Below are 23,946 nucleotides of genomic sequence, written 5' to 3'. Positions count from 1 at the left end.
CACTGCCGGTGTATTTATTATGCCGGCTTTGTTTTATCGCCAGTTTAAGCTGTTATCAATATTTTAACACATGTTTAGTCTTTTATTGCTTTACTCCTGTCGTTGTTGATTATTGAATTGAATTTTTATCGCAATTGGCGTGGAAGTGGTGGAAGTTTCCAGAGAGAGGGCGCACCCTGGCGGCTGTGGATTCACTCACCAACTGTCAATCAGATCGAGATATTCTTGTCCCGTCAAGCAATTGTTTGTGTGGTGTTTCCCGTTTTCGCGATTATTACGGAAGAAAGCGCTAAATAATCAGTGAGGATGTCTCTGTTCGGCTCTCTGATGGGCGATATGGAGGAAGATCCGTTTTTCGGGTGAGTCAAATCGAAGCACTCGGTGAAAATAGTCCGCCAAAACCCAATAAACAATCCGCCATGCTGTTCTAGAAAACGGCCCCAACATCCGTTCAAAATCCCATTTTCTCCACAGATCTCACATGAACATGATGCGCCAGATGAACACGATGATGAACTCATTCTTTAGCGACCCGTTCGCGATCGGGGGCTACGGCGACTACGACCGGGGCCACCGCAACATGCACAACTCTCTCATGCCTTTCTCCATGCCAATGATGCCCAACTTCAATCGTTTGTTGAGCGGCTCGTTGGACTCTCTCGGGGGGCACAGTTACAGCTCCAGCACCGTGGTCAGTATGTCGTCGGGGCCCGATGGCCGCCCCCAAGTGTACAAAGCCACGTCGAGCACGCGCGTGGCTCCTGGGGGCATCAAAGAGACACAAAGAAGTGTGACTGACACAAGATCTGGCACCAAGAAAATGGCGATAGGCCATCACATCGGCGAGCGCGCGCACATCATAGAAAAAGAACAAAATGTACACACCGGTGATCAGGAGGAGAGACAAGATTTTATCAACCTGGAGGAGGACGACGCTGACGACTTCAACAGGGAGTGGGAGAACAAGGCTAGGAGTCGCTCAGAGATTCCCAGGATCAGTTCAGGCTCGATGAGGAATCGACACGCGTATGGGGGGCCAGGGAGCATGCTCGCTATCACTGGAGGCCCAAGGTAACAAACTAGTAACTAGTGATGATTCTCTGTTGTATGACAGTGCGAGACTCTTTATTGGTGCTAGTTTATCTTTTTCTATCATGTGTATACACTTAGCTTTATTTTGCACCATTCTCTTTTTTTTTTTCAATGTCGTGTTAAATGTTTGCGCATGTAGTAGACGTCGGCAAAGACAGGCAACAACTACGACACCGTTGGTTTCTCCACGTAGAAGTATAAGATCGTCTCCGCTGACGCTACCACAGCCGTCATCTAGGTAGGTATAGCCTGTTCACACCAAACGCACTAATCAGAGACTAACCCATCATAGACCATAGCCTATCATCATTTATGTTTTATTTTGTAAAATCTAATAATCATGGGATTTTGGTGTCTCATTACAGGTATCATCAGTATTAGAATGTAAATAAGAAATATTCGTGAACTTTCATAAAAGTAAGTCGGTTTCTGTAATTTATTTTTATTGTAGTGCTTTTTCATAGCATAACCCATATTTTCCGATTTATTCATTTCAGTTTGTTTCTGTAAAGGCGCACTCGTTCAAAACGTGTTATTAATTTCAGCTCATTGTCGTCGGCTAGGACTCCGTACAGTCCTCCGGGGCAAATTCAAGGGGCGCGAAAGAGCAAAAATGTCAAGACAGTGTCAGGATCACCGCCGCCAGCTGATATGTAAATTATAAGTGTTACCTCCTCGGTCGAATTCTTATGTCAGTGTCCCCAAGGAGCAATTATATTTTTTTAATGGAATTTCTTATTTATTTGAGTTGTCTTAGACATGTCAAAGATAGTACAATTAGCTCTTAATTTCCGCCCATAGACAAGACACGTTGCCGTTTTCATTTACTGTCGCACTCTGGAAATTTCTCTCGAAGCAAACATAATATTATTGTTAATTGTACGACGTATGTAATGTAATAATGTTGTTGGGTGATCATGCTATTTATGTATTAAGGTATTTAGATTATGTAATTAGATATAGTTTCTGAAGTTGTATTATATTAATTAAGGTTTATTGTAACTCTAGTTTTAAATAAAAAGTATGGAACAGTGCCCCCTCCCTTAATCGAAATAAAATCTTTATTAATACATAATAGTAATTATCACAAATTATATGAAGCAGAAAGTTGTGTGTTAGTCATGAATCACTAAACTAGACCTCGTTTTCGATGCTGTGGGTCCCCGGGGCCGACTCCCCGTAGCAGTGTTTGGCTTTGGGGTCCTTGTAGGAATTCTCGTGTTGCACACTCTGCGAGTTAGTCCGGCATTTCGCTAGACACAGCTCGAAATGATCGGTTACCGACGCAAACAACACGTTGTTCTGTTCGGTGGCCTTCCCCAAAACGTTCTCCAACATATCTTTCTAAAATCAACAAACTGACTCGCGCCGAGTTTACACGTGAGCTTACCTTATCCGGGTGCAGACAGCACGATATGCAGAACTCGTAGATAGCGCAGCAGTTGTTGCTCTTGCACGTCTCGCACGAATATTGCGGGTTGGTTTGCGGAGTGTCGTTGCAGCAGCCCGACGGCAAGATCTCGTGACGGGGACAGACGAAGCCCCTGTCGTCGACTATCAAGACTTTGCCCTGCACGGAATTGCGACAGGTTTCGGCGTCGTTGGTGGAGTTGTGTTGCTGCAAAGTGCGCCAGATGAACGGTTGGGTGCGCCGCACGGGTACCACCTCGTCGGTGTCCAGGAAGTCGCCCTGAAAAATCGCTGTGCTGTAGGCGTGAAGTCACCGTCGGGAGGGGGCCCACCTTGCTCACATAGCTCAAGATGCAGTACAACAACGAAACGGTGAGGATCAAGCCTAGGATTACGCGGCGTCTTATGAAGCGGATGAAAGCCGTTGACCACATTGTTTGTTGGCGATAATTGCGGTCATTTTATCGACGGTTATAACCAAATCGTCAGACACTCATTTTGGGGCACTCGCTTGATAACTCGAAAGTGAGGTTAGGTCAAGCACTTCGAGAGCAAAATTGCGAAATTAAACAACCGGGCGGGTGATAAAATTGTGTTTATTGGTTTAATAAAGTAATAATAGAGTCCAAGAAGCAGTTATGACGATTTATAATAATTCTATTAATAATATTGACTGAGAGCATGGGTGGTTGGCAATCCTGCTACGCGACATAACCTCAAAATTTTAATTCATTAAAATGTTGAATATTTACCGAAATTTGTTAAAAGTTGTAACCGAAGCACCGCAAGGTCGTTTCTATTCGTCGACTCCGTACAAAAGCGCAATTTCGTTGGAGAACTTGTACCCCAACAGTAGTTTAAAATTAACGACTCCGTCAAAGGTAAGTTTACAATTTAAGTGATACTTGGCTCGAGGGTCACCGTTATAGCCCCCGAATGATGACAAGTTTACGGGTTATATACCTATGGACCAGCTAGATATTACGTACAGTCGAAGTTCTGGACCAGGGGGTCAAAATGTCAACAAAGTCAATACCAAAGTGGAGGTGCGTTTTCAGCTAAATTCAGCGACTTGGATTAGTGAAGACGTTAAAAGTAAATTATTAGAAAAGGTGCCTTAAGAACTGTTTAATTGAGACAGCAATTATTTGGGGTTTTTTTTTAGTTCAAAAATAAAATCACCAAAGATGGTTTTGTTATTTTTCGGTCAGATTTAACTAGGCACCAACAGTTAAATTTGGCGGATTGCTTGGAGAAAATCAGGGCGTCGGTAAGAGCCTGTTTAGTGGAAGACACGGAACCATCTGAAGAAACGGCGGAAAAAATTAGGAGACGGTAATTCTTATGCGAGTTACCGCGTCAAGTTAATTTTTTTGTTACAGTAACGAAAAAGCGGTTAGAGAACGATTAGCGCTTAAAAGGATGAGGTCTCAAGTGAAAAACGACAGACGAGGACCGGAAATGGATTTGTAATCAGAGTACTTTGTTCAAAAATTTTATTAAGCTAAATAATAGACAAGAAAAACAAGTTACTTAATTATTGACAAATAATATTCTTTGAAATAATCCATAATTCATGAACCACAACTTACATTAAAACTACTTTGCACTAAAATAATATATTACAAAAATATATTACTTAAGAAAAAATAAAACAAACAACGTTTTAATCCCTATCGCGGTCCCTCCTTTTGTCACTAGAACTCGAGTGGCGCGAGTGTGAGCGACGGTCGCGACTCCTCGATCTTGAGCGATGGGAGCGGCTCCTGAAAAACCCATTAATCCTCTTCCCACCGTTCGTTTTCATACAAACCTGTTGTCCCGATCGCGGTCGCTCCGCTGCTCCCGTTCCTTGCGATCCCTAGACCTGGAGCGGTGCCGTTTCGACCTTCTGTCGAGCTCGCGGCCCCCCACGTACTGTTCACGGTGCCTCTCCCTGTACCTGTCATCCCTACTATCATCGCGATCCCTGTCCCTAGTCTTGCGCTTTTCCTCCTTCCTTTTGTCGGCAGTTTTCTGCAAACCACTCCTTATCCACGAAGGTACTTCCCCGGACGCATACTCACCTCCAATTCTGCCAACTTCTCGCGGATCTTGATGAAGCCGAGGTGCAACTTTCCTCCGAAATGATCCGCGAGGCGTCTATCGTTATCGTGTATGCCGAGGTAGGCTGAACAAACCTCGCAGACTCGCAGCTTCTGCTGTTGGTAACTGCTCGCGGGCATTGAATTGCGATATTCCTGCTCGGCTTCGAGTTTCCGCTTCCTCAACTCGTCGACCTCCTCCATCAACTTCATGCTCTCGTCGACGAAGCCCTCTTCTCCCAGCTGTTCCGCTTTGGCGAGCTTCTGACCTATTTGTTCCGCCAGTTCGTGGACGCTGTTGGCTTTGACCGCGACTTCGGCGGAGAGTTCTTCCTGGGTCTCGGCCAGACGCTGTTTGGCGGCTTCGGTGCGCCGGTCGCAGTCGCTGATGAAGGCTTGGAGATGCTCCATTGCCTTTACGTAAAATTACTAATTGCGAAAACGAATTGTACAAATATTTACTCACGTCCAAATCGTAGAAGTAGTCCTTTGTGGCTTGGGCCTTCTCGAAATCGGCCCTCAGGGCCAAATCATGGATTCTCGGGCATTCCCCCAAGTCCATGCGCTGTCAAAAAATTCAATTAGACATTGATACCAACATAAAACCAGTGACTTTCCTATTAATGAAAGAAATCAGCGGTGACCTTTCTGGATTTTCAACATTAAACAACAACTATCACAGCTCCAAAAATCATATTCTACACAATAATTCAGGCCAGTGTTCGACAATCGCAACTCGAGGTGAAATCAAGTCAAGTGAAAATGGTTAGTGACGAGAGTTGGGATTGTGGAAAGTGTAAGCCATCTGATGACTTGAGTAAAATAAATATAATAAATAAACTTACAATTATGGCAATTTCCATATGAAAATTAATTCCTAAAGCGCAGCCCGATTATCCGTTAAAAATCGTGTTTTTAAACGCACCAATTTTGATGATTAGATCGGCTAAGATCCAAAAACTGTTATAATACTCACGAAAAAAGCCACAGTGCTATCGATCGGACTTGAGCAAATTTTCATCTCGTTTTATTTTTCTCGTTTTTTTTTTTTTTAAATACTCACAACATCCTTAATTAGTGGTTTTGTATGTAGTACATGCAGCTTGTACTATAACCCCCCTTTATTACTTACCAAAACAAATACAATTAAGTCAATGTTGACGCGGAAATGGGGCCCCACGCCGAAGCCCCGATTGCCGCGGCAACAAATCCAGCCGCAAGTTACTATCAACATTAAACCTAATAAATTCTTAATTTTATACGTACGTCATAGTACTTACATACAAAACTAACACCTATTTCCTCATCATTATTTAGAAAATTGAAGTTTCTGAAAATACAGTGCGAATATTAGTTGACCGAACACATCATCTCTTTTTGCAGAAAAAAATAAAAACAATGAAAAGGGCTCGCTAAAATTGTGCGGAAACTCAACGGTCTTTTTATCAAAAAGGTTTCAGAGCACCAAGGACACTTACCGTGGACGTGAGGATTTCGTGGGGGCAACATCCGAGTAAAAATGACTTGCACACCTTTGGATCGTTAAATTTCACTTGGTATTTTGTCGTTTCACCTACAATACGCGCATAATTGCTTTAACGAGGTCGTAAATATGAAGGAAAATCGATGACGATGAGCTCCAAAACGACCACCACTTACCGTTACGTCCGGTGCCCATCAGCTGGTCTAGCATCGCCCTCATCTGATCGTGGGCCGTCATCCTGACTGATTCTTTTAAATTCCTCCACCGAATTCACTTAAATTTCGTTGGATTTGAAGAATTCAATCACAGCGATTTCACCAAGACAGTAAAACGCAAAATGGCGACGCCAGCGCTACCTCGGAGGTACCAACGTGATCCAAGCAAATTCCCCCGACAAGTTGACACGACAGATTGGCACATATGGCCGTTTTATTTTATTCTCGTCGCACTCCAGATGGTTTAATCGTTAAACGATACATAAAAAAATCAATGGTGAATAGTTGATTCGCTCATGAATAACGGGTACACTAAATTGTAAAATAAATGTGCAATATGGGTTGGAATGTTTTATCACATTATGTTGGTACTACTCAATTCTGGTCATCCTTCGTGTTAAATGGACAAGCTCAAAAAAAGACTTCAATTTTCAAATATAGGTACATCGACAGCTGGCAGATTTTACTGATGATTAATTTTGGTTATTGCAAAGAATTGTACAAGAACAAATTTTATGGGATGTACACTTTATTGTAAAAAACATTTCAGTTGGCCTTTTCCTTGGTATGTTGCCCATGCTCAATACCAAAATGTATTTCATCTTTAATCTGATAAGCCCACGCCATTCTCCTGCTGGTAAAATCGATGCCCAACTCTCCATTTTTCGCAATCGTAATGGCCCCCGCAGTATTATGCAATCTTTGCGTCATACCTTTCAACGCTTTGCTAGTAGCCGCACTAGCACTGCTTCCATTCCGCATCTCATAAATAACGGCATGTGCCAGACAGAACCTCGCTATACTTTCTCCGTGTCCGGTGGTGGAAACCGCCCCCACCTCGTCATCCGCGTAAGTCCCGCTCCCCACAATAGAAGTATCGCTACTTCTCCCCACCATCTTCCCGTTGATCCCGCCAGTAGACGTCGCCGCAGCCAACCGCCCTTTGCTGTCAATCGCCACCGCCCCCACAGTCCCCACCTCCCCGATTTCCGTCCGGTTGTCCCCATACTTCTTGAAATTTTCCAGCGCCTCTTCGGCGTATTTCGACACCAGAGCACCTGCAGGGACGGTGGGGAAGCCTTGTTCTTTGGCGAAACGATTCGCTCCTTCTCCTGCCAACAAGAAATGGGGGGTTTTCTCCATGACGCGGCGAGCCAGAGTGATGGGGTGGGCGATGTCTTTGACCACGGTCACGGCCCCGGAGTTCAAGGTGGCCCCAATCATGATAGACGCGTCCATCTCCACATTTCCGTCTAAATTTAGGACGGAACCGTAACCTGCACATAAAAGAGATTAACTGGGGAGGTTTCGGCGAGGACGAGTGGTTTACCGGCGTTGAAGGCCTCGTCGTTTTCCATCGATTTGACAGCTTCTTCGACAGCGTCCACCACGCTTCCACCGTTTTTGAGAATTTGGTAACCCAGAGACGCTGCTTTTTTCACTCCGGTCAGCTTCAAAGGCACTCGCGAGTCGGGGATGTCGCCGGCGCCGCCGTGAACCAACACGATCGGCTCCATTTTACATCTAGAAGCACTTGTCGAGTTGAAAAAGTGTTTTATCAGCGAGATATGATACGATAGGATGAGACTGACCTAGTTTGTGCAAATAGAGACAAAACTAAAATTAGATGGAAATCTTTCATTGTACTGATTTAAACTGGTGCACGCGGCAAGGAATTAAGAACTGGTTTAAGTTAACTGTTAATTCCGTGTTGCGACATTCGCTTGCTTAGGCCGTCGGGGTAATTTGAATAAATAACTACATTTCCGCTGAATGGTTTATTTCTTTGTTTGCTGATCTCAGAGAACAATTTTTTCGCTGAAGTGATCGTAATCGTCGATACCCGAGTGGACGTCGTCTCGAATCTGGTAGGCCCAGGCCATCTTGTCGGTGGTGAAGCTGATCCCCACTTGTCCGCTCTTGGACAAAGTTATCGCCCCTGTTAACAAATTTTCGATTTTCCGTTACGAAGACATCTCGCCACGAGCGAACCTGTGGGTTTGTGAAACCGCTGCGTTATCCCTTTCACGGCGTTTCTCGTGGCGACCCCCGCCTCAAAGCCTCTCTTCATGGTGTTGATGATTTCGTGCGCCAGAACGAAGCGGGCGATGCTTTCCCCCGACCCTACAATCTCAATGGAAGATTTCTTGCAAACTGGTTGAAACCCCACCTGTGACCACAGCGGCTCCGACTTCGTCGTCCGCGTAAACTCCGGCGCCGATGATGGAGGCGTCGCTGCACCGCCCTACCATCTTGCCAAGCCGCCCCCCGGTCGACGTTCCCGCAGCCAGGTGACCGTCCGAGTTGATGGCGATGGCTCCGACGCCGCCGCAACCGCCCATTTCGGGTGCCGTTTTGTTGACCGTCAGGATGTGGAGGTAGTCGTCGAGGTCTTGTTTGGCGTGTTTGCTTATCAAGTTGTTGGCGGCGATCAGAGGGACTCGTTGGTCTCTGGCGAATTTCTTGGCGCCCTCTCCGGCTAGGAGAAAATGGGGCGACTTCTCCATCACCATTCGCGCTAGGCTATCGACAAATTACTGACTACGAGAGGGACAAGCTCTTGGGTCACCTGATCGGGTGAGCGATGTTCTTGACCACGGTCACACCCCCAGAACTGAGATTCCAGCCGAGCATGATGGCCGCGTCCATTTCTGCTTCGCCTTCGACGTTCAGAGCCGAGCCGTAGCCTGCGTTGAAGTACTCATTGGCTTCCATTATCTTGATGGCTTCTTCGACGGCGTCCAGGACGTTTCCGCTCTTCTTCAACACTTTGTATCCAACAGTTGCAGCTTTCTTCACCGCATCTCTTCGTCCTTCCACTCGAAGACTGTGGATATTGTCCGCTCCTCCATGGACTAACACAATTGGTTCTACGTGACAACTTCACAGACCCTTAAGTCATCAAACTTTAACATCGAGATCCACTCACCTGATCAAGGTCACTGCAGACAAGAGAATCGGAATTATTGCGATGTAACCCATAATTTTGAATTTGTTAAAGCTGACACTGTAATTTCAAAAATTTGATAACGTTGTGCAAATCTCGCGAAGGCATGGCAACCGATTTTGAATCAAATTCTACCGCCATTGTGCATTGACAGGTGAGATTCCTGTCGCACCGACAATACGGACAAATTACCGACATGTCATTTTAGCTAGGAAAAAATGTACCTGTTTGGCGAAAACAGGACAAAACCGTGAAAGTGCGACAAAAACAGAAATTCGAGTATTAGGGTTAGGATAATTCTGTGGCGATGAGCGACAAGAAGCGGGACCACCGCAATGACCATGGTAATTGTGTTTGACAAACATAACCTAACAGTATTGTTGCGATGTGTCGATATAAAATATCGTCTCGGCGTTTTAATTTAAATCTTTAAATTCGTCAGTGTTTGTTAGGCAAAGATTCATCCAGGGACAGATCAAGGTCGCCCCAAAGAAAAGACGACAAAAAACCTGAAAATGTTTCACTTGACGCTAAAAAAAGACTCAAGAACATTGGAATACAGATGAAGTTGAGCTCACAGAAACAAATCGTTAAACCTAAACTGACAATAGCGTCGGCTTTCAATCAAGAAAGCGACGAAGAGCCAGAGGAGATGCCGCCTGAGGCTCGAATGCGAATGAGGAACATTGGGAGGTGGGTGGACACAGCATGGTAAAAACAGTGCTTGAACTGAGTTTCCAGGGACACGCCGACGTCATCGGGGCCCAATTCGTTTGGAAAGACCAAGCAAGGATTTTCCGATTCTAAAAAACTATTCGAGAAGAACATAAAAGATTCCGTTGACGGCACACCAACAGACAAATAACTTCATCAGCACAGTTACCTGACTTCTCTGTTATTGCAATAATTTATTGATTTAATTTATATGAATTGTACGGAGGAAAAAAAATAAACACTCGTGAAAATTGATTTTCCACTTTATTAGAAATTACATTTACTTCCTTTGAGGTTGTTGCGCTCGCGTGTTGTCACGTCCCGGGAAATTGCGCTGGGGTGGCACTCTAATCCTGCGGTCCTTCTTGCTCCTGTTGCGCACAACTTTACTGTGAATAGCGCACGAGACACAGTAATGCAGCTTGGCATACAGTTTGGGAAGGACGTATTCTACGAACAAACGGTCAAACTGGAAATACCACACGAAAAACGGATCTTACGGGAGTAAACGGACGCCTCGGTGATATCCCTGACAGCGGCAGCTTCGACGATGTTACGGATAACAAACTTTTTGATCGCTTTGTCCTTGGGGACGCATCTGGCGCAGTTGGTGCAACGGACGGGCTTCACGTGCCCGCGTCCGTGCTTGGAACGGCCTCCGTTGCGCCTTTTGCAAGTCTACAACAGCCATGAGGTCATGTTTAAGGTTATGTTGACGACTGTCGTTTATTAAACAAATTTCAAGTCGCATTTTTATGAATCGGCGGCTTAGAATCACTAATACGTGACTTATCTATACTTCAGTTCATTCAAATATTAAATTTTAAGGGAATAAATCATTAAACGTACCATTTTATACACCGATCCGACAGCCGACGGATGTAAAGAAAGTGGTGGAGAATTTGCGTTGACACTTCAACAACATGGACGAGTTTCCGCACTAGGGGGCGCGCGAAATTTAAATTCAACAGTAATTGAACCACTTGTAAAAATTTATCTGGTTTTGTTCTTGCAATTGAAGCAAGTAAGTAATTACAAAAATGTACAGGACAAAAATATATTGTATTATGTATTGTATTCATCTCAAAACATTTGAAAAAAGATTCACGTAAGATTGAGGTGATGTAAGACTTTATTAAAATCTATTGGAACTTGAAAGTGTGGTTTTTAGATCACCAGAAATGGAATAACACCTCCTGTACGCGTAAGAAAGACCGTTGAATTTGATTTTTTAGTAACTTTTATTTCCAAAAACCCATTTTGAGTTGAACGACCGGCAATTTCTTCTTGGCATAAAAACCGAAGAGATATCTGTACTGCGACTTTTCTAGGCCATTCGTTAACCGTTGTACAAAACAAAATGACAATTCAGAGCGCACCGACTCGAACAATATCGTTGCAAGACTAAAAACGCGTCACACTTGATCAGCCAACGCACAAATTTCAAATTTAAACGAAACGCTCGAATTGTCAGATTAAAAATGCCTTTTTGCGGTACCGGTGAAAGTACAACTTATTAATATAAATAGAAAATTTCACAACAGAGTCCACATTGCATACCGACAACGAGTCCAAGACGCAAAGATGAAACTGGTAAGTTTGACTGGATCTCCGTCGCTGATTAACATCTCTCTTCTTTGCAGTTATCCGGATTGTTGTTGGCTTTGACCGTCATCGTCGCCTTCGCCATGGCGAATCCCACTGAGAACCAAGTGCCCTTGCCGGCGGAGAGCGTCTTGAGGGCGCAGCGACAAGCCGGAGGTGGCCACCATCACGACTCCGTAGACTTCGGGGCACATAAAGGCGAACACGGATCGTTCGGGTGGTACGCGGACTTCCCCGTCCACGGACACGGCGGACACTAACTCCTTTTTCCTCTCGACTCTTTTCTCTCTTCTTCTTCTCTTTCTTAGTCTTCTCTTCCTCTGACTCTTCGTCTTTCTCTCACTCTAATCTCTTCCCCTCTGTATTTATTTCTTAATCGCAACTGTTATTTTTTGTACACTGTTTTCTTACTTTACCAAAAAAAATAAAAGACTTGTTACTGACATAGATATGTTTATTTATTATTACTTTGTGGTTGCCCTGTACACCATTTTTCTTGTAATACTGCTTCTAACCGCGATACATCAGAAAATTGACCACTTTCATAATTCTTAAACAATTCAACAAGTTTAGGCCGCCTCATCTCTTGGTCTCGATAATCAGTAAAACACAATATATCGTCTAAGAGTAACAATTATAAAAATCCAACTTGGAACTCGTCGGATTTAAATCTGCCGGCTAGTATTAAGAGTTTCTACTTGCTTAAAGAGTACATTTCGGCTATAGTTTTGAAGTGACAGACTGAAAGAAAACAATTCCTCGTTTGAATCCTCCGGAGAGCGATTAAGCCATAAAATTAGGATGAAGGCACATCTCTGTCTTTTATTTTCCTCTTCATAGTCATAGGAAGCGATCAGTTTTGGAATTTTCTGAACGATGAATTAACCCAATTGAACACAAATTGGCCTAAATTCAATAAATATTGCTTAAACAATAACATTATTATGGCACATTGAATAAAGAAAAATTTATGTGTTCCCGCTATTATGGTCTCCAGCCCATGATCACCTTCTTGAACGGTACGAAAATCCCGTGGTAGGGTTCGCTGCAAATTCAACAAAATCAAAACCAACCCCACACCAGACCCGGACTAGTACCATTGAAAATATCTCCTAGTGTTGAAAGTACCGTCCGAGTGTCCATCCGGGGTCCCCAGCTGCACCCCAACAAATTGATCGCTTTGTGACACGACGTGACCTATATACCTAACCCTTCCTCCTCTGACGCGCCCTTCCGGAGTGATAACCTTGACCCAATGGTCCGGTTTTAAGTCACGCGGCACCCTCGGTAGAAACGGTTGCCACCCCTGAGGCGGCACGTTATCCCCGGAAGGTTCCGGAGCTGAGGCTCTCCTGGGGACACTCTTTTTGCTCTCGTTTCTGAAAACTGTCAATCACGACACGTCGCATAACACAACTTCCGTACCCGTGATCTCTCGTTGTCATTATGCAGTCGATGGAGCGCCTCAGATAGTTCTCCGCTTCCTCCACCAGACTGTCAGTGGAGTCGCCACTGTCCATGGTCATGGTCCACGAACCTCTCAGTTCCGGGAGGGACCCGTTCGCAAATCTCACCTTGGAAGGGGTGGGTCTCATCATGGCTCGTCTGGAAGGAGACACCGGGGCCGAACACCTCCTCGATGGTATAGGGGGCGAAGACAAGGGATAGTAACTGTTGTAACGCGACTGCGTGTAGCTCCCCTCACTTGGAGTCGCTGTGGTGGTGGTCCAAGTGAATTTCTGGGACTGACAAGGGAGATCATCAAGACAATGCAACAAAAAAACAGACAAAAAGCGACCGTAGAAATGAAAACTGAAAACCTACGCCGGCGTAGTTGCAATCGTTGATGAAGAGAGGTTTTGCCCAAACTCCAACACACAAGGTTGTGAATGGCCGTTTTCTTCGTTCCCATTTCGAAAATACTCACGATTATTTCATGAATATTGTGTTCTCGTGTGAAAACTATTATTAAAAATAAAATTGACAGAAATGTCACAATTGACAGTTTTCATAAATTTTGTTTTCCATGGCCTGCCGACTTTTTGTCTCCTTTTTACAGCAGCGAGTAATGACTAATGAATTTTGGACGTCAAGGTCATTATTTGACACATAAATGACATTAACGAGCAAAATTGGTTGGTCGCATCTGCACGAAGACGTCACTTACGGTGAACCCAGGAGAGTGGTAGTCGCTAGTTTTGAGAAACTGGCCGTAAGTTGTCACCACTGGGGCCTTAATGTTCGCCGGAAAAAGATGGTCCGCTGACCTTGACAACTCCGGCACCATGCTGGTGAAGCCTATGTCGGAAAGAAGGACTCGCCGAGCCTCGACGGTCTTTTCCGACAGTCTCAGTCTTGATCCAGGCATCGGGAATTTCGACGGTAAAGTGGTAAAATGGTCGCCAGCTTTGGCCTAAAATTCCCCGATTTAGTGGGCGAATAACCGGCGGAAATCCAGACCTTATTGACTAGGTTGCTTTCGGACAACCACGACGAACCGGGCAGAGCCGAGATGTCAGTCTGCGCCCCCGAGTCCTTCCTCACCGCGTTGGAATGTGCCAGGATGGGTCGAGTCTTGCGCGTCCCTTTCGCCAAAGCCTCTCTGCAACCGGCAAAATAAAAGCGACGGTCAAACCTCCGAGGGGATTACCTGTGCAGCAGCGGCCTATACTGAAGAGGATTAGGACAAGTGTTCCTCCTAAGACCCCCGTACTCCACATCCTGTATCCCGCATTTCGAGATATCCGTTTCGACGATCCTCACGCGTTCGTCGAACCGATCGAAACTCTCGTCCTTCTCCAGAGACTTGTTCTCGAAGCTGGAATCTTGGTAGGAGTAGCAGCTCTTCAAGCTCTTCTCCTGGTTGATGGAGTTGTCGGATTTGGAGTTGTAGAGTTGAGAGTTTTCGCGTCTGAAGTCGACCTCGGCGCCGTCGTTGAAGACGTCGTCGTCGAGTTCTCTGTCGGAGATGTCGAGGTTTTGGTCCAGGTCGGGACACTGGAGCAAGTTCGCATCTGCGTGAGAATCTCCCGCGTCGATGGAGACCAATTGTTCTTTGAAATCGGAGTCTTTGGTCTCGTCTGTGGTGAAGATCAGTTCTATATCGTCGACTTCTTGGTCTTGGTCTTGCTCCAGATCGTTCTGCGGACTTTGCTCTTCATCTCGAGATTCGTTATTGTTCATTGTCTTTTCACCGTCGATTAAAGTGTTCAGATTTGAGGAACTTACAGTTTTCGAAAAGGACAAGTCCTTATTGGCCGGAGAATCGACCAGAGTGTTCAAATTAGAAAAACTGACGGTTTTCGAAACGGATAATTTTTTTGTAGTCGGCGATTTCAACACGAGAAGACTTTCTAAAGAAGCCGAAGATTTTCCCACGGATTTTATCGAGATCTTCGCCTCGAATTTACTTTTTTTCTTCTTGCGCGCCTTGGTGCGTTCGCTTTCTAATTTTCTGTCGTCATTCTTGACCGTCGGATTGTCACGATTTTCTTCTAATACTGTTTTTTGAGCTTGTTCATCTACGATTTTATTCTTGAGAAAGTGATTTTCGAGCGTCAGCGCTCTCAGTGATTGTTCGACCGATTCAATAGGGAAACTCTTAGTCTTCAGTTCTAATATCTCAGTCCGACTCTGTTCTAGAGCCGCCCTTAAAGCTACAACAGTCTGATGTAAGGCTCTTACAGTATCCAGACATGGTCCTTGTTTAGACAATGCCCCCCCAAAATCCATCTTCGACTAAACACATCCATTTTCACCATCGTCTAAGTTTTCCACGAAACCAACCCGAACTGAAACATTTCCAGTTACGTAACTAACAAACAGATCAATCGTTGCGAAGAAAAACGCACCGCTAATTATTACAATCTGTTTTCAAACTGAAACATTACAATCAATACTCACCCTTGGATTTTGTACAACCCCGGGAATTAACGAGCGATCACAGACGCACTTCCCACCGGTTGTCGCTATGAAATGAAAAGAGACGGACTGTGCACAGCGGGAGTGCACTAGAATCGGACCGTATAATTAATATTGGAGTTTTTCGTAGATTGCGCACTTATTTCGCGATAAAACCGTAAAAATCATGTTCTGGAATCAGCGACAAGGTCGATATTAAGTGTTCCAGGCGAAAATAAGGGATGACAACCCTTCGAAAGCGCAAAAACGACATTGAATGTGAAACAGCAGCTCCTACTAGGGCCAGATGCCAACTTATCCACATATGCGCACTTGACACGAATTTATTTGCGTCCAGAGACGAAATGAGATCATCATATTTACGCCAATTCAAATTCCGACACAATTTATGGCATTTCTTTCACGCTTTAATTGGCATTAATTCGTCACAGTCAAAGATCAAATTTTAAAATTGGCGCGCTGTCAAATTGACGGCTGTCACATTATTGTTTGTAGGTTATGTGAGGATTGTGAGGTGCACAAACAAATGTTGTCGGCTCGGCTTTTCAGACAATTTGTGAGGCACAAACATGCCTCCGATCATTGGGTAAGTCAGTTTGTACCCAAATTATTCCATAATCAACGATTTTAAGTCAGTGTTACGGAAAAAAAACCAACCGGTTGACAAAGCTCTGGACCATTTCGACGACTTCTACAAGCAAGTGTTCAAAAACAATTGGGAATGGATGCGCGAGGGGCTGTTAGGTAAACGAAAATATGTCGCCGTTGTTAACAATTACTCAGACTGTGAAGAGACCATGGCCAAGCTTGAGCTTCAGGGGGCTCTAAATGTTAGGACTTTGTTCAAACTAGAGAAGCAGTACATAAGTGAAAAACGCACCAGACTGGAAAAGCGACGCACGCTCAAACAGATCCAAAAGCTGGACCAGGAAATGGAGTTGAAAGAAACAAAACGCAATTTATCTCTTGAAGCAAGTCTGGAAAACGCGGAAATTGATGAGAGGCGCTTAGTAGATGCTAGAAATGCTCTGTCAGGCGAAATTTTGCATGAGTTTGTCCCAGCAACTAAAATCAAAGGCAAAGAAGACTTCATACCTGAATCTACTCATTACCAGTTTTATAACACTGAGCAGTTTAATGTTAAAATTGAAACAGAATATGATTTCCACTTTCCTGAACATTTGAATATTTATTGTTTTGAGGAGGGTAATGAAAGTGAGTTTGAGCCTTCCCCTAGTGGTTCTACAGGAGTTCTGAATTATTATCTGATGGATGGGGGCTCAATTTTACCAGTTTTGGCTCTTGACATACAACCTGGTAATAAAATTCTTGATTTGTGTGCAGCCCCAGGTGGTAAAACCTTGCTAGCAATACAAACCTTGTACCCTGATAGTGTGGTGGCTAATGACGCGTCTGGGTCTAGGTGTAACCGCATCCACCAGGTTTCTAGACAGTTCCTTTATGATTTAAAGGAGAGATGGATTGCGCCCAAAAAGCTTCAAATAACCAACATTGATGGGCGATATTTCTCTCACGACAATTTTGACCGCATTTTGGTAATTGGCAGTTTGGTCATTTAATTTGTTTCAACAGTTTGAAGATTTGTAGGTGGATGTTCCTTGCACAACAGACCGTCATTCTGTTGTAGAAAATGATAATAATATTTTTAAACCTTCACGTGTTAAAGAAAGGTTGAAATTGCCCGAATTGCAATGCGAATTGTTGGTAAATGCGTTAAAATTAGTCAAAAAAGGGGGTGTTGTTGTATACTCAACGTGTTCGCTCAGTCCCATTCAAAATGACGGGGTGGTTCACATGGCGTTAAAACAGATATGGGAAGAGACGAAAATAGATGTAGTAGTTATGTAAATATGAAAAAAGTAGTTATGAGTTGTTTGGAGTAATAAGAATTGTTGTAGGGATTTGGCGCCAGCGCTTATGCAGACAAAAAGTGTGTTCAAGTTAGCAAAAAGAAATTTAATGAAATATGGACATCTTGTAGTGCCGTACTTACTTCAAAATTACGGGCCGATGTATTTTTGTAAACTGAAACGAATAAATTGAATTTAATAAATTGGACATTTTAAATACTGAGTCGCGTACCAGGTTGGCCAACTAGAAATAAAAAATACGAAAAGTAACTAGACATTTTTAATGCGGATTTTTTCCGAAAGTAAAAATGTGAATGAAAAAACGCATTTGTGTCATCATGCAGAGTAAAGTTTAAATTGTGACGATAATTTGATTGTTTTGTGGTAAAAGTATTTTTAATCGGGGTGTCGTAACCTCACTTTTATATTCAATGGAAGTCCCAACAATTACCAAAAAACAAGCAAAAAAGGCTCTTTCTAATAAAAAGAAGAAGACAGAAGTGATTAAAAATGTGTTGGCGAAGCCGTATCAAAAGTATTGGTGAGTATACATGCGGTGAAATAAAATGAACCGACATAACCTCAAAAAAATGCTAGGCCTCTTTTAACCCCGGAAGACAATAATCAGTTAAAAGAAACCCTCGAGAAGCTTCTCCCTAGACTAAAAAATGACAAAATCAATATCCATTACAATGAAATTTCACGGATTCCAAGGGATGAACGCAAGAAATTTCGAGAGGGATTCTCCAAACACGTTCCCGTGGAAGTTAGCGAAATGGATCGGTAAATTACGTAAACCAAAATGATCTCGTTTTAATTAGTGATTGCAGGCAAGGCTTAGTTTTTGGCGTCAATGATGTTTCAAAGCTCTTGGAGAATCGCGAGGCTTGTTCTGTTTTGGTGGCAAGTGATGTGCTACCCAGGCTCCTTGTACAACACATTTTAGATCAAGCTGTGTTATACAATGTGCCAGTTTTAGTAGTGCAAGATTTAAGAGACATCTTCAAAAGTAAATGTGGCCTGAGTGCAGTTACTATAGCTTTGAGACAAACAATTAAATCTGATTCCAAATTGGGCTTGATTCAGCAAACTATTAGTAACATTTATGAAAACTATCCAGTGCCAAAGACTCACATCAACTACCATAGGCAATTGGGCACTGTCACAATTTCTGACTCAGAGGATGAGAAAAATGAAGAGGTGAATGAATCTGGTGATGAAGTAACTGAAGTCAAGAGTTACCTCCTGAAACGAGAAAAAGATAAAAAGAGAGCTTTTGTACCTGAAAAGTCAAAAGCAGGAGAGGTGGAAAGTTTTATAGAATTGGAAAGTAGTTTTGGGACAACTTCTAGTGTCAACAATGTTGAAAAAATGAAAATAGAGTATCACTCCCTAACAGTGAAGAGAGTGAAAGGAAATAAGAATAGGACCAAACGGAAAATTGAAAAATTCAAAACAAAGAAAAAATAGATTATTTACACGTGAATAAAAATACATTAAATTGAGATTGTTTATTTGTCTTGTAAGGGTTGGCCTTCAGTGAGTGGTTTGGCGGGTGTTTGGTTCCATTTCTGTACTTCCCCTGATCCAAAAATCCCATATACCAGAATTTCGATAATGTAAAGGGCAATAGTGATGTAAAAGATAATTCTCCAAGACGCAATGGTTGGCTAAAAATTCAGACAATTATCATTTAGGGGGGTCCTTCTTTGTTTCAACTTACGTCAACGTGAGTCAGTTTCCCCACAATAATAGGAACAACAATCCCCGGTATGGTGGCAACAGTGTTGGTCACTGCCATCAAAGTCCCTGCGTATTTGGGAGCAATGTCGATGTGATTCGACAAGAATCCGCAGAACATCCCCCCAATGCTGGTAATGGCGACCGTCATCAGCGTCACCGCCAATTCCCGCTGACACTCTATGAAACACAAAATAATGAAACAGACCATCGGGATGACGCTGGCGATCCACGTGGCGACCTTCCTCGCCGTCGTCGCCGTTATCTTGTGCTTCGCCAGCAGAGTGTCGAGAATTTTGCTGAGGATCATGCTGAACAGCCACATAGTGAAGAAGGGGATCGCGGTCAGGAGCGCGTTCTGGCTTATTTCGAATTCCAGCACGTTCTTCATGTATTGGGGCAGCTCGATCAGGACCATGTACCAGCCCCAGTTGCTGCAAGTGTGCGCCACCAAGATCGCCAGGAAGGCGGGGGAGGTGAAGGCGGCTTTCCACGGCATAGGAGGATGCTCCTGCAGGAGACAGTTAGAAGAGACGAGAGCGTTGCCAGGGTTTACTTGCCGATTTTGAACCGCCGCTTTGGTTACCGAGGCTGCTGGTGATGAAGGCGCGCTCTTCGGGGGTTATGAGGGTTTGTTTTTGGGGGGAGTCGGCGATCAGCCATATCCAGAGGATCAGCCAAATCGCCGAAAACCCACCTTCTATGTAGAAGACTGCTTCCCAGCCTAGAGCCCCGGCGATCACGCCAGAGAGCAGCATGAAAATCTGCGAATTGTAAAAAAAAAATGTGCGGGAGAAAATAAAGAAGGATAACAAGCAAGGAAAATTAACCTGAATTTATTTTTAAAACAGTTATGTCCAGAAGATTTCAACGGGCCGGACTGATCTTCGACCGGCTTAAAAATAAATGCTGTGCTCAAAATGTCAAACAAGCGATCCCATTTTATGAAAATGTAAACAAAGATATGCAGGGAGTAAGTCATTTGAAATTCAACAGTTTCCAAGTGAAGGTGAAATGAAGGTCTTTCACAACGTCAGAACTTTGAACACAATTATTGATACCTATCAAGTTTTGTAAATTTTAAAAGAAGTCGTAACTGTCGTAAAGGGGTTTAAATAAATTCTGAATACATAATTTTATTGAGACGTATGTTTAAAAAGTTATCAACAAGATAAAAAAGATTGCATATTTATTTAGAGGGGAAAAGATAAATTCTTATCGGGGTTTTATTATATTTACTATCAGTTCTAAAAAAAAAATCGTCTTTTCAGGAGGTGCATCCGAATTGTGAGTTTCTTAGTAGGTAATGTTTGCTTTCTGTGGCGGAAAATCTCAAGGAGAAAGCTTTAAGCTATGCAAATAAGACCAACGAAGGTGTAATCTGCACTGTCATGTGTCGAAAAAATCATATCAAGCCGAAAAACGAGACTCGACATTTTTTTATTTTTTTTTTATTTCAAACGTGGAAAAATAAATGAAACAAAGTGTTACATCACACAAACTGCGGCTGTTTTGAGTGAATGGACAAAGTCATTTTTTAATTGCCTTTTTAGGACTTGAATACGTTTTTCAACCAATTAGTGTCTCATTAGGAGATCGTAAAAGTAGTTTGACAAAGACTGATGTATTAAAATACTTTCTCTAGGGAATTGTCGATACACAGTATCGGGAATTACGGCAGAGTAAATCCCATAATTTTTGGGAGATCTCTATCAGGAAGTTCGTTAAACAGAAAGATAAAAACAATCTGAAAAATGGATAACAAAAACGTTGATAATGTAATAAAAATGCCTCTGGCGTTGTGCGTTTATGCAGACAATAAACATTTTCCCAAAAACTCTTCGTTTTTTCAGAATTTCATTTAACCAAGCGAATGACTTTTATGTCAAAATTTACGAAACTGTATTTTAACCACGGCCTCCTAGATTCATAAGAGACTCGTCTCCTGGACTGTCAAAATTAAATTTTAAATGGGTAAAATGCTTGTTTTGACTGTACTCGGGTATAAAAAATTCTCGCTAGAGTGTACCAACATCAAAATATATTTAGGTTATGTTTTCATTTTTAATTATTGAACTAAAAATGTCTTGAATCATTCATTGCTTCGAACACTTAAGTGAAATGCAGCAACTAAATGACTTGGAGCAATTTAATAAAGTTTATAAAAAACACACGACAAACTGAAAACAGGTAACAAATTAAACAACAACCAAAATCATCCAAAATAAACTAACCTGTTTCATTTATTCAGAATCGGAAGAAAATTATTTAAATTAACATTTGATTAACACTTATCTGCAAAATTTTGATCTGTGAATCACAAGAACAAACACCAATTATTAGTTAACAATACCGGAGCGGCTTTGGCACAAATTTGTAATTTCTTGCCGTTATCACTTTTTTGTTTGTTCCTCATAATAATTTCTTAGGGCCCTCTTCTCTCGCGCCAATAGAACCACCCTAGTTCGTTTTGAACTTTCCATTTTAACCTTTTTACAAAATACACTTCAATAATTTTGCAATTTATTTGACAATGTCAATTTAAACAAATGAATAGTTTGAAAAATTAAAAAATCACAGATGACAACTGGGCAATATGAAAATAACTAGTGATTTAACCAACCTAACAACTGCAATTTTGATTTTGACAGCCCAGATGTTTTTTGAATGGACTTTTATGTTTTATGTTTTTTAAATCTAAAAACAAATATTCACGTTGACTTTGCAAATGTATTGTGGACTGCATTTTCAACTGTATAAAATATTGTATGATTACGTTCTTCACGCTGGAAATGAACCGAGCGGCGAAGGATTTCTTTATCAATTAGATAACAACCACAAACAAAGTTTATGAAACATTTTCTTCAACAAAAATTACAGGTTGCTTCTGAAAAATAAATCTCTTCTATCACATAATATGTATAGGTCTAAATATACCGTAAAATGTGTAAATTAAATTATAAATTATCTAAACGAAATGAGGATATTTAAATATGTACATATGTCATTCTCATTCGAAACTTGAATATTAAATTATGTAACATATGGATCTCATTCACTCTGTAATGCAACACGTTCAGTCAACCATTGACTGATTTATCTTAATTATTTGTATTGACAAATGCATTACAACGATTAAAATAATCAAGCTGGAATTGATTAATTCTGGATGGCACAGTATGTTCCGCGCTTAGTTATCAGATTTGCCACTAAAAAAACGATACAAATTAAGCGAAACTGACGCACCCACCAAATTAATTGAAATAACAACCCCCTTAAATTCCCGTTTGCGATAAAATTTGCCCTTTTATTATACTTACAACAGTGCCTAACGAGGTCCCCGCGTAGACAATGCTGCTCATCACGCTGCGTTCAGTAGGCGGCGCCCACTCCGCCAGCAAAACATGACACGCGGGAAACGTGACGCCGCCCCCGATTCCCTGCAACACCCTCATGGCCAATAACCCCCCATAATGCAGCTTGGACATGACAGGACTGAGGAGGACGCAAACGACGTTGATGGCCACAGCGAAGAGGAACACCCACTTGGCGCTGAAAAGCTCGGCGAGTCGCCCTCCAGGAATCTGCGCCACCAAGTACCCGAAGAAGTACGACGACAAGAGCAAGCCTTGCACCTCTGAACTCCACACGAAAGGTCCGTCTTCGGCTGCTTTGCTGCTCACGTTCGCCACATCTCCGTAGTCGCATTTGGGGCCCGAAACGTGCTCGGACTCGTTGCGGTCCTGGTGGATCGCTGTGTTGTTCACCATCGTTACGATGACCACGTGAAGTCCCACTTTGAGGCCGTAGATGATGCCCATGCCGACGGAGGCCAGGATGGCCATGACGTAGCGAGCTTTGCATCGCGCTGTCAACGAAATCGGTTAATCGGGAGAATTTGGGCTATTTTCGGAACTGCAAGATAATAAACTGTGTCGGGGGCTAAAGTTAGCATTTGCAATAAATCCGAAAATAGCTTGTGGGGGATTTTGGGGGGACTTACGACCGCATATGCTTCCTTTGGCTGGGACTTCTTCTTCCATTTCGCCTCAACGAGGTCCACCTGTTGCCCTGTCAATCACACTACCCGAATTATTGCCCTGATGTGATTATATCAAAAACTGATGCGGCAGATGGAGGATTTGCATAAAACAGCACAACCTACACTGTCGCGTTCAATAAATTTTGGTCGATTCGCCAATCAGTTGAACAAATCCCGGTGGGAAATAAATATGAAGAACACACAATGGGCGTCATACTTAATTAGGAAAGAAAACATTTTTTGCAACGCATAAAAAAACTGAAAATAATATTTGCAAAAGTTATGACACGAAAATAAATAAAAGCGGCAAACATTTCGCATAAATGAGACAACACCGGACTTCAAGCTGGAAAAGCAGAAACTCCAAAATACTTACAGCTGTCAAAGTCGAACTATTTCGCGGCGAAACTTCAAACTGAGATGATTGCACTTTTCATTCATAAAAGGCGCGCTTTGGAAACTGCGTGAGGATGGGACGGAGTTTTGTCACTCACTGAACTGAGCTTGACGCCAAGGTGACCTAAGCACGATCATCGACCGTATCCCCATCTTCTGACAGATGCGCATTTTGGTAATGTTGCGAAATAAGGGCCATCACACATATGGGACTCGGGATGGGACTTTTGGGAACTTAACAGAAACAAATTAATACTTTTGCATTGAATTTTTTAAATGAGATTCATTTTACATCGCGGGTTGTCGGTAACCGTGGTAACCTGAGAACAAAATGGAAAAACAAATCTCTGATGCTCCACAGGGGTCAACACTGAGTCCTCTACTACTCCAACCAATTAAATCTTGGGCAATATTGTATAAATATTT

At 42.8% G+C, this 23,946-nt stretch overlaps 12 protein-coding genes across 23 annotated transcripts; 6 read left to right on the top strand and 6 right to left on the bottom strand.

The window, feature by feature from the left end:
- Positions 1-149: 149 nt before the first annotated feature.
- Positions 150-2,126, top strand: Mlf (myeloid leukemia factor). 5 transcript variants are annotated; one of them, XM_069057166.1, is made up of 5 exons: positions 150-359; positions 475-1,071; positions 1,235-1,330; positions 1,458-1,509; positions 1,638-2,126. In XM_069057166.1, the coding sequence occupies exons 1-4, from the start codon at positions 307-309 to the stop codon at positions 1,471-1,473; spliced, it is 762 nt and encodes a 253-aa protein (XP_068913267.1). In that variant the 5' UTR covers positions 150-306; the 3' UTR covers positions 1,474-1,509; positions 1,638-2,126. The 5 variants fall into 5 exon arrangements, with proteins under 5 accessions (XP_068913267.1, XP_068913266.1, XP_068913265.1 ...); XM_069057165.1 differs by having other exon boundaries at positions 1,232-1,330; XM_069057164.1 differs by lacking the exon at positions 1,458-1,509.
- A 9-nt stretch (positions 2,127-2,135) lies between these two features.
- On the bottom strand, positions 2,136-2,976 carry LOC138137651 (SREBP regulating gene protein). The gene is made up of 3 exons (XM_069057169.1): positions 2,835-2,976; positions 2,483-2,782; positions 2,136-2,436 (listed from the first exon to the last, which is right to left on the bottom strand). The coding sequence occupies exons 1-3, from the start codon at positions 2,934-2,936 to the stop codon at positions 2,227-2,229; spliced, it is 612 nt and encodes a 203-aa protein (XP_068913270.1). The 5' UTR covers positions 2,937-2,976; the 3' UTR covers positions 2,136-2,226.
- A 263-nt stretch (positions 2,977-3,239) lies between these two features.
- LOC138137652 (large ribosomal subunit protein mL62) lies at positions 3,240-4,040 on the top strand. The gene is made up of 4 exons (XM_069057170.1): positions 3,240-3,383; positions 3,432-3,614; positions 3,668-3,837; positions 3,885-4,040. Exons 1-4 carry the CDS (start codon positions 3,240-3,242, stop codon positions 3,973-3,975), a joined length of 588 nt encoding a protein of 195 aa, XP_068913271.1. The 3' UTR covers positions 3,976-4,040.
- Positions 3,982-6,437, bottom strand: LOC138137644 (putative RNA-binding protein Luc7-like 1). 3 transcript variants are annotated; one of them, XM_069057155.1, is made up of 7 exons: positions 6,246-6,291; positions 6,065-6,159; positions 5,867-5,916; positions 5,053-5,810; positions 4,569-5,000; positions 4,316-4,518; positions 3,982-4,268 (listed from the first exon to the last, which is right to left on the bottom strand). In XM_069057155.1, the coding sequence occupies exons 4-7, from the start codon at positions 5,146-5,148 to the stop codon at positions 4,169-4,171; spliced, it is 831 nt and encodes a 276-aa protein (XP_068913256.1). In that variant the 5' UTR covers positions 5,149-5,810; positions 5,867-5,916; positions 6,065-6,159; positions 6,246-6,291; the 3' UTR covers positions 3,982-4,168. The 3 variants fall into 3 exon arrangements, with proteins under 3 accessions (XP_068913256.1, XP_068913257.1, XP_068913255.1); XM_069057156.1 differs by having other exon boundaries at positions 5,053-5,151; XM_069057154.1 differs by lacking the exon at positions 5,867-5,916 and having other exon boundaries at positions 5,053-5,151; positions 6,246-6,437.
- Positions 6,438-6,795: 358 nt separating this feature from the next.
- On the bottom strand, positions 6,796-9,359 carry LOC138138527 (uncharacterized). Its single transcript, XM_069058501.1, has 8 exons — positions 9,214-9,359; positions 8,854-9,165; positions 8,455-8,807; positions 8,277-8,408; positions 8,085-8,223; positions 7,877-7,930; positions 7,615-7,808; positions 6,796-7,561 (listed from the first exon to the last, which is right to left on the bottom strand). Exons 1-8 carry the CDS (start codon positions 9,264-9,266, stop codon positions 6,831-6,833), a joined length of 1,968 nt encoding a protein of 655 aa, XP_068914602.1. The 5' UTR covers positions 9,267-9,359; the 3' UTR covers positions 6,796-6,830.
- Positions 9,360-9,391: 32 nt separating this feature from the next.
- LOC138137654 (PEST proteolytic signal-containing nuclear protein-like) lies at positions 9,392-10,200 on the top strand. 2 transcript variants are annotated; one of them, XM_069057172.1, is made up of 3 exons: positions 9,392-9,575; positions 9,684-9,924; positions 9,973-10,200. In XM_069057172.1, the coding sequence occupies exons 1-3, from the start codon at positions 9,539-9,541 to the stop codon at positions 10,094-10,096; spliced, it is 402 nt and encodes a 133-aa protein (XP_068913273.1). In that variant the 5' UTR covers positions 9,392-9,538; the 3' UTR covers positions 10,097-10,200. The 2 variants fall into 2 exon arrangements, with proteins under 2 accessions (XP_068913273.1, XP_068913274.1); XM_069057173.1 differs by having other exon boundaries at positions 9,428-9,575; positions 9,674-9,924.
- On the bottom strand, positions 10,191-10,944 carry RpS26 (ribosomal protein S26). Its single transcript, XM_069057175.1, has 3 exons — positions 10,795-10,944; positions 10,446-10,623; positions 10,191-10,395 (listed from the first exon to the last, which is right to left on the bottom strand). Exons 1-3 carry the CDS (start codon positions 10,795-10,797, stop codon positions 10,226-10,228), a joined length of 351 nt encoding a protein of 116 aa, XP_068913276.1. The 5' UTR covers positions 10,798-10,944; the 3' UTR covers positions 10,191-10,225.
- Positions 10,945-11,233: 289 nt separating this feature from the next.
- On the top strand, positions 11,234-11,997 carry LOC138137658 (uncharacterized). The gene is made up of 2 exons (XM_069057176.1): positions 11,234-11,538; positions 11,589-11,997. The coding sequence occupies exons 1-2, from the start codon at positions 11,530-11,532 to the stop codon at positions 11,808-11,810; spliced, it is 231 nt and encodes a 76-aa protein (XP_068913277.1). The 5' UTR covers positions 11,234-11,529; the 3' UTR covers positions 11,811-11,997.
- Positions 11,998-12,291: 294 nt separating this feature from the next.
- Positions 12,292-15,820, bottom strand: LOC138137629 (uncharacterized). 2 transcript variants are annotated; one of them, XM_069057130.1, is made up of 7 exons: positions 15,454-15,820; positions 14,201-15,341; positions 14,011-14,152; positions 13,718-13,963; positions 12,976-13,295; positions 12,648-12,929; positions 12,292-12,595 (listed from the first exon to the last, which is right to left on the bottom strand). In XM_069057130.1, exons 2-7 carry the CDS (start codon positions 15,280-15,282, stop codon positions 12,535-12,537), a joined length of 2,133 nt encoding a protein of 710 aa, XP_068913231.1. In that variant the 5' UTR covers positions 15,283-15,341; positions 15,454-15,820; the 3' UTR covers positions 12,292-12,534. The 2 variants fall into 2 exon arrangements, with proteins under 2 accessions (XP_068913231.1, XP_068913232.1); XM_069057131.1 differs by lacking the exon at positions 15,454-15,820 and having other exon boundaries at positions 14,201-15,441.
- Positions 15,821-15,898: 78 nt separating this feature from the next.
- On the top strand, positions 15,899-17,545 carry l(2)10685 (5-methylcytosine rRNA methyltransferase l(2)10685). 2 transcript variants are annotated; one of them, XM_069057147.1, is made up of 4 exons: positions 15,899-16,057; positions 16,104-17,027; positions 17,080-17,336; positions 17,391-17,545. In XM_069057147.1, the coding sequence occupies exons 1-4, from the start codon at positions 15,998-16,000 to the stop codon at positions 17,533-17,535; spliced, it is 1,386 nt and encodes a 461-aa protein (XP_068913248.1). In that variant the 5' UTR covers positions 15,899-15,997; the 3' UTR covers positions 17,536-17,545. The 2 variants fall into 2 exon arrangements, with proteins under 2 accessions (XP_068913248.1, XP_068913249.1); XM_069057148.1 differs by having other exon boundaries at positions 15,915-16,057; positions 16,108-17,027.
- Positions 17,546-17,626: 81 nt separating this feature from the next.
- On the top strand, positions 17,627-18,847 carry LOC138137647 (ribonuclease P protein subunit p38). Its single transcript, XM_069057160.1, has 3 exons — positions 17,627-17,883; positions 17,940-18,125; positions 18,173-18,847. The coding sequence occupies exons 1-3, from the start codon at positions 17,774-17,776 to the stop codon at positions 18,810-18,812; spliced, it is 936 nt and encodes a 311-aa protein (XP_068913261.1). The 5' UTR covers positions 17,627-17,773; the 3' UTR covers positions 18,813-18,847.
- MFS3 (major facilitator superfamily transporter 3) lies at positions 18,792-23,881 on the bottom strand. 3 transcript variants are annotated; one of them, XM_069057143.1, is made up of 6 exons: positions 23,501-23,881; positions 23,086-23,165; positions 22,403-22,950; positions 19,643-19,846; positions 19,066-19,593; positions 18,792-19,012 (listed from the first exon to the last, which is right to left on the bottom strand). In XM_069057143.1, the coding sequence occupies exons 2-6, from the start codon at positions 23,123-23,125 to the stop codon at positions 18,854-18,856; spliced, it is 1,479 nt and encodes a 492-aa protein (XP_068913244.1). In that variant the 5' UTR covers positions 23,126-23,165; positions 23,501-23,881; the 3' UTR covers positions 18,792-18,853. The 3 variants fall into 3 exon arrangements, with proteins under 3 accessions (XP_068913244.1, XP_068913246.1, XP_068913245.1); XM_069057145.1 differs by having other exon boundaries at positions 23,086-23,153; XM_069057144.1 differs by lacking the exon at positions 23,501-23,881 and having other exon boundaries at positions 23,086-23,480.
- Between the last annotated feature and the right edge of the window lie 65 nt (positions 23,882-23,946).

The sequence above is a fragment of the Tenebrio molitor genome, chromosome 9 (genome assembly GCF_963966145.1).
Source record: "Tenebrio molitor chromosome 9, icTenMoli1.1, whole genome shotgun sequence".
Lineage (NCBI taxonomy): Eukaryota > Metazoa > Arthropoda > Insecta > Coleoptera > Tenebrionidae > Tenebrio > Tenebrio molitor.
This window is presented reverse-complemented; position numbering and strand designations above follow the sequence as displayed.

Coding starts and splice junctions, on each gene's coding strand:
- LOC138137652 (XM_069057170.1), top strand. CDS start 3,240: ATGTTGAATATTTACCGAAATTTGTTAAAAGTTGTAACCGAAGCACCG. Junction 3,384..3,431: donor AATTAACGACTCCGTCAAAG/GTAAGTTTACAA, acceptor TCACCGTTATAG/CCCCCGAATGATGACAAGTT. Junction 3,615..3,667: donor AAAGTAAATTATTAGAAAAG/GTGCCTTAAGAA, acceptor GTTTTTTTTTAG/TTCAAAAATAAAATCACCAA.
- LOC138137654 (XM_069057172.1), top strand. CDS start 9,539: ATGAGCGACAAGAAGCGGGACCACCGCAATGACCATG. Junction 9,576..9,683: donor GGACCACCGCAATGACCATG/GTAATTGTGTTT, acceptor AGTGTTTGTTAG/GCAAAGATTCATCCAGGGAC. Junction 9,925..9,972: donor CGAATGAGGAACATTGGGAG/GTGGGTGGACAC, acceptor CTGAGTTTCCAG/GGACACGCCGACGTCATCGG.
- Mlf (XM_069057163.1), top strand. CDS start 307: ATGTCTCTGTTCGGCTCTCTGATGGGCGATATGGAGGAAGATCCGTTT. Junction 1,072..1,231: donor GCTATCACTGGAGGCCCAAG/GTAACAAACTAG, acceptor TTGCGCATGTAG/TAGACGTCGGCAAAGACAGG. Junction 1,331..1,637: donor CTACCACAGCCGTCATCTAG/GTAGGTATAGCC, acceptor TATTAATTTCAG/CTCATTGTCGTCGGCTAGGA.
- LOC138137651 (XM_069057169.1), bottom strand. CDS start 2,936: ATGTGGTCAACGGCTTTCATCCGCTTCATAAGACGCCGCGTAATCCTA. Junction 2,783..2,834: donor TCTTGAGCTATGTGAGCAAG/GTGGGCCCCCTC, acceptor GCGATTTTTCAG/GGCGACTTCCTGGACACCGA. Junction 2,437..2,482: donor GCTGTCTGCACCCGGATAAG/GTAAGCTCACGT, acceptor TGTTGATTTTAG/AAAGATATGTTGGAGAACGT.
- LOC138138527 (XM_069058501.1), bottom strand. CDS start 9,266: ATGGGTTACATCGCAATAATTCCGATTCTCTTGTCTGCAGTGACCTTG. Junction 8,224..8,276: donor GCGGTTTCACAAACCCACAG/GTTCGCTCGTGG, acceptor ATTTGTTAACAG/GGGCGATAACTTTGTCCAAG. Junction 7,809..7,876: donor TCTCTATTTGCACAAACTAG/GTCAGTCTCATC, acceptor AAGTGCTTCTAG/ATGTAAAATGGAGCCGATCG.
- LOC138137629 (XM_069057130.1), bottom strand. CDS start 15,282: ATGGATTTTGGGGGGGCATTGTCTAAACAAGGACCATGTCTGGATACT. Junction 14,153..14,200: donor TATAGGCCGCTGCTGCACAG/GTAATCCCCTCG, acceptor TGCCGGTTGCAG/AGAGGCTTTGGCGAAAGGGA. Junction 12,596..12,647: donor ACTAGGAGATATTTTCAATG/GTACTAGTCCGG, acceptor TTGAATTTGCAG/CGAACCCTACCACGGGATTT.
- MFS3 (XM_069057143.1), bottom strand. CDS start 23,125: ATGGAAGAAGAAGTCCCAGCCAAAGGAAGCATATGCGGTC. Junction 19,847..22,402: donor GGACCTCGTTAGGCACTGTT/GTAAGTATAATA, acceptor TACAATTCGCAG/ATTTTCATGCTGCTCTCTGG. Junction 19,594..19,642: donor AAAGCGGCGGTTCAAAATCG/GCAAGTAAACCC, acceptor TGTCTCCTGCAG/GAGCATCCTCCTATGCCGTG.
- LOC138137647 (XM_069057160.1), top strand. CDS start 17,774: ATGGAAGTCCCAACAATTACCAAAAAACAAGCAAAAAAGGCTCTTTCT. Junction 17,884..17,939: donor AAGCCGTATCAAAAGTATTG/GTGAGTATACAT, acceptor AAAAAATGCTAG/GCCTCTTTTAACCCCGGAAG. Junction 18,126..18,172: donor GAAGTTAGCGAAATGGATCG/GTAAATTACGTA, acceptor TAGTGATTGCAG/GCAAGGCTTAGTTTTTGGCG.
- LOC138137644 (XM_069057154.1), bottom strand. CDS start 6,306: ATGACGGCCCACGATCAGATGAGGGCGATGCTAGACCAGCTGATGGGC. Junction 5,001..5,052: donor ACTACTTCTACGATTTGGAC/GTGAGTAAATAT, acceptor TTTTACGTAAAG/GCAATGGAGCATCTCCAAGC. Junction 4,269..4,315: donor GACCGCGATCGGGACAACAG/GTTTGTATGAAA, acceptor TGGGTTTTTCAG/GAGCCGCTCCCATCGCTCAA.
- RpS26 (XM_069057175.1), bottom strand. Junction 10,396..10,445: donor CGAGGCGTCCGTTTACTCCC/GTAAGATCCGTT, acceptor GTTTGTTCGTAG/AATACGTCCTTCCCAAACTG.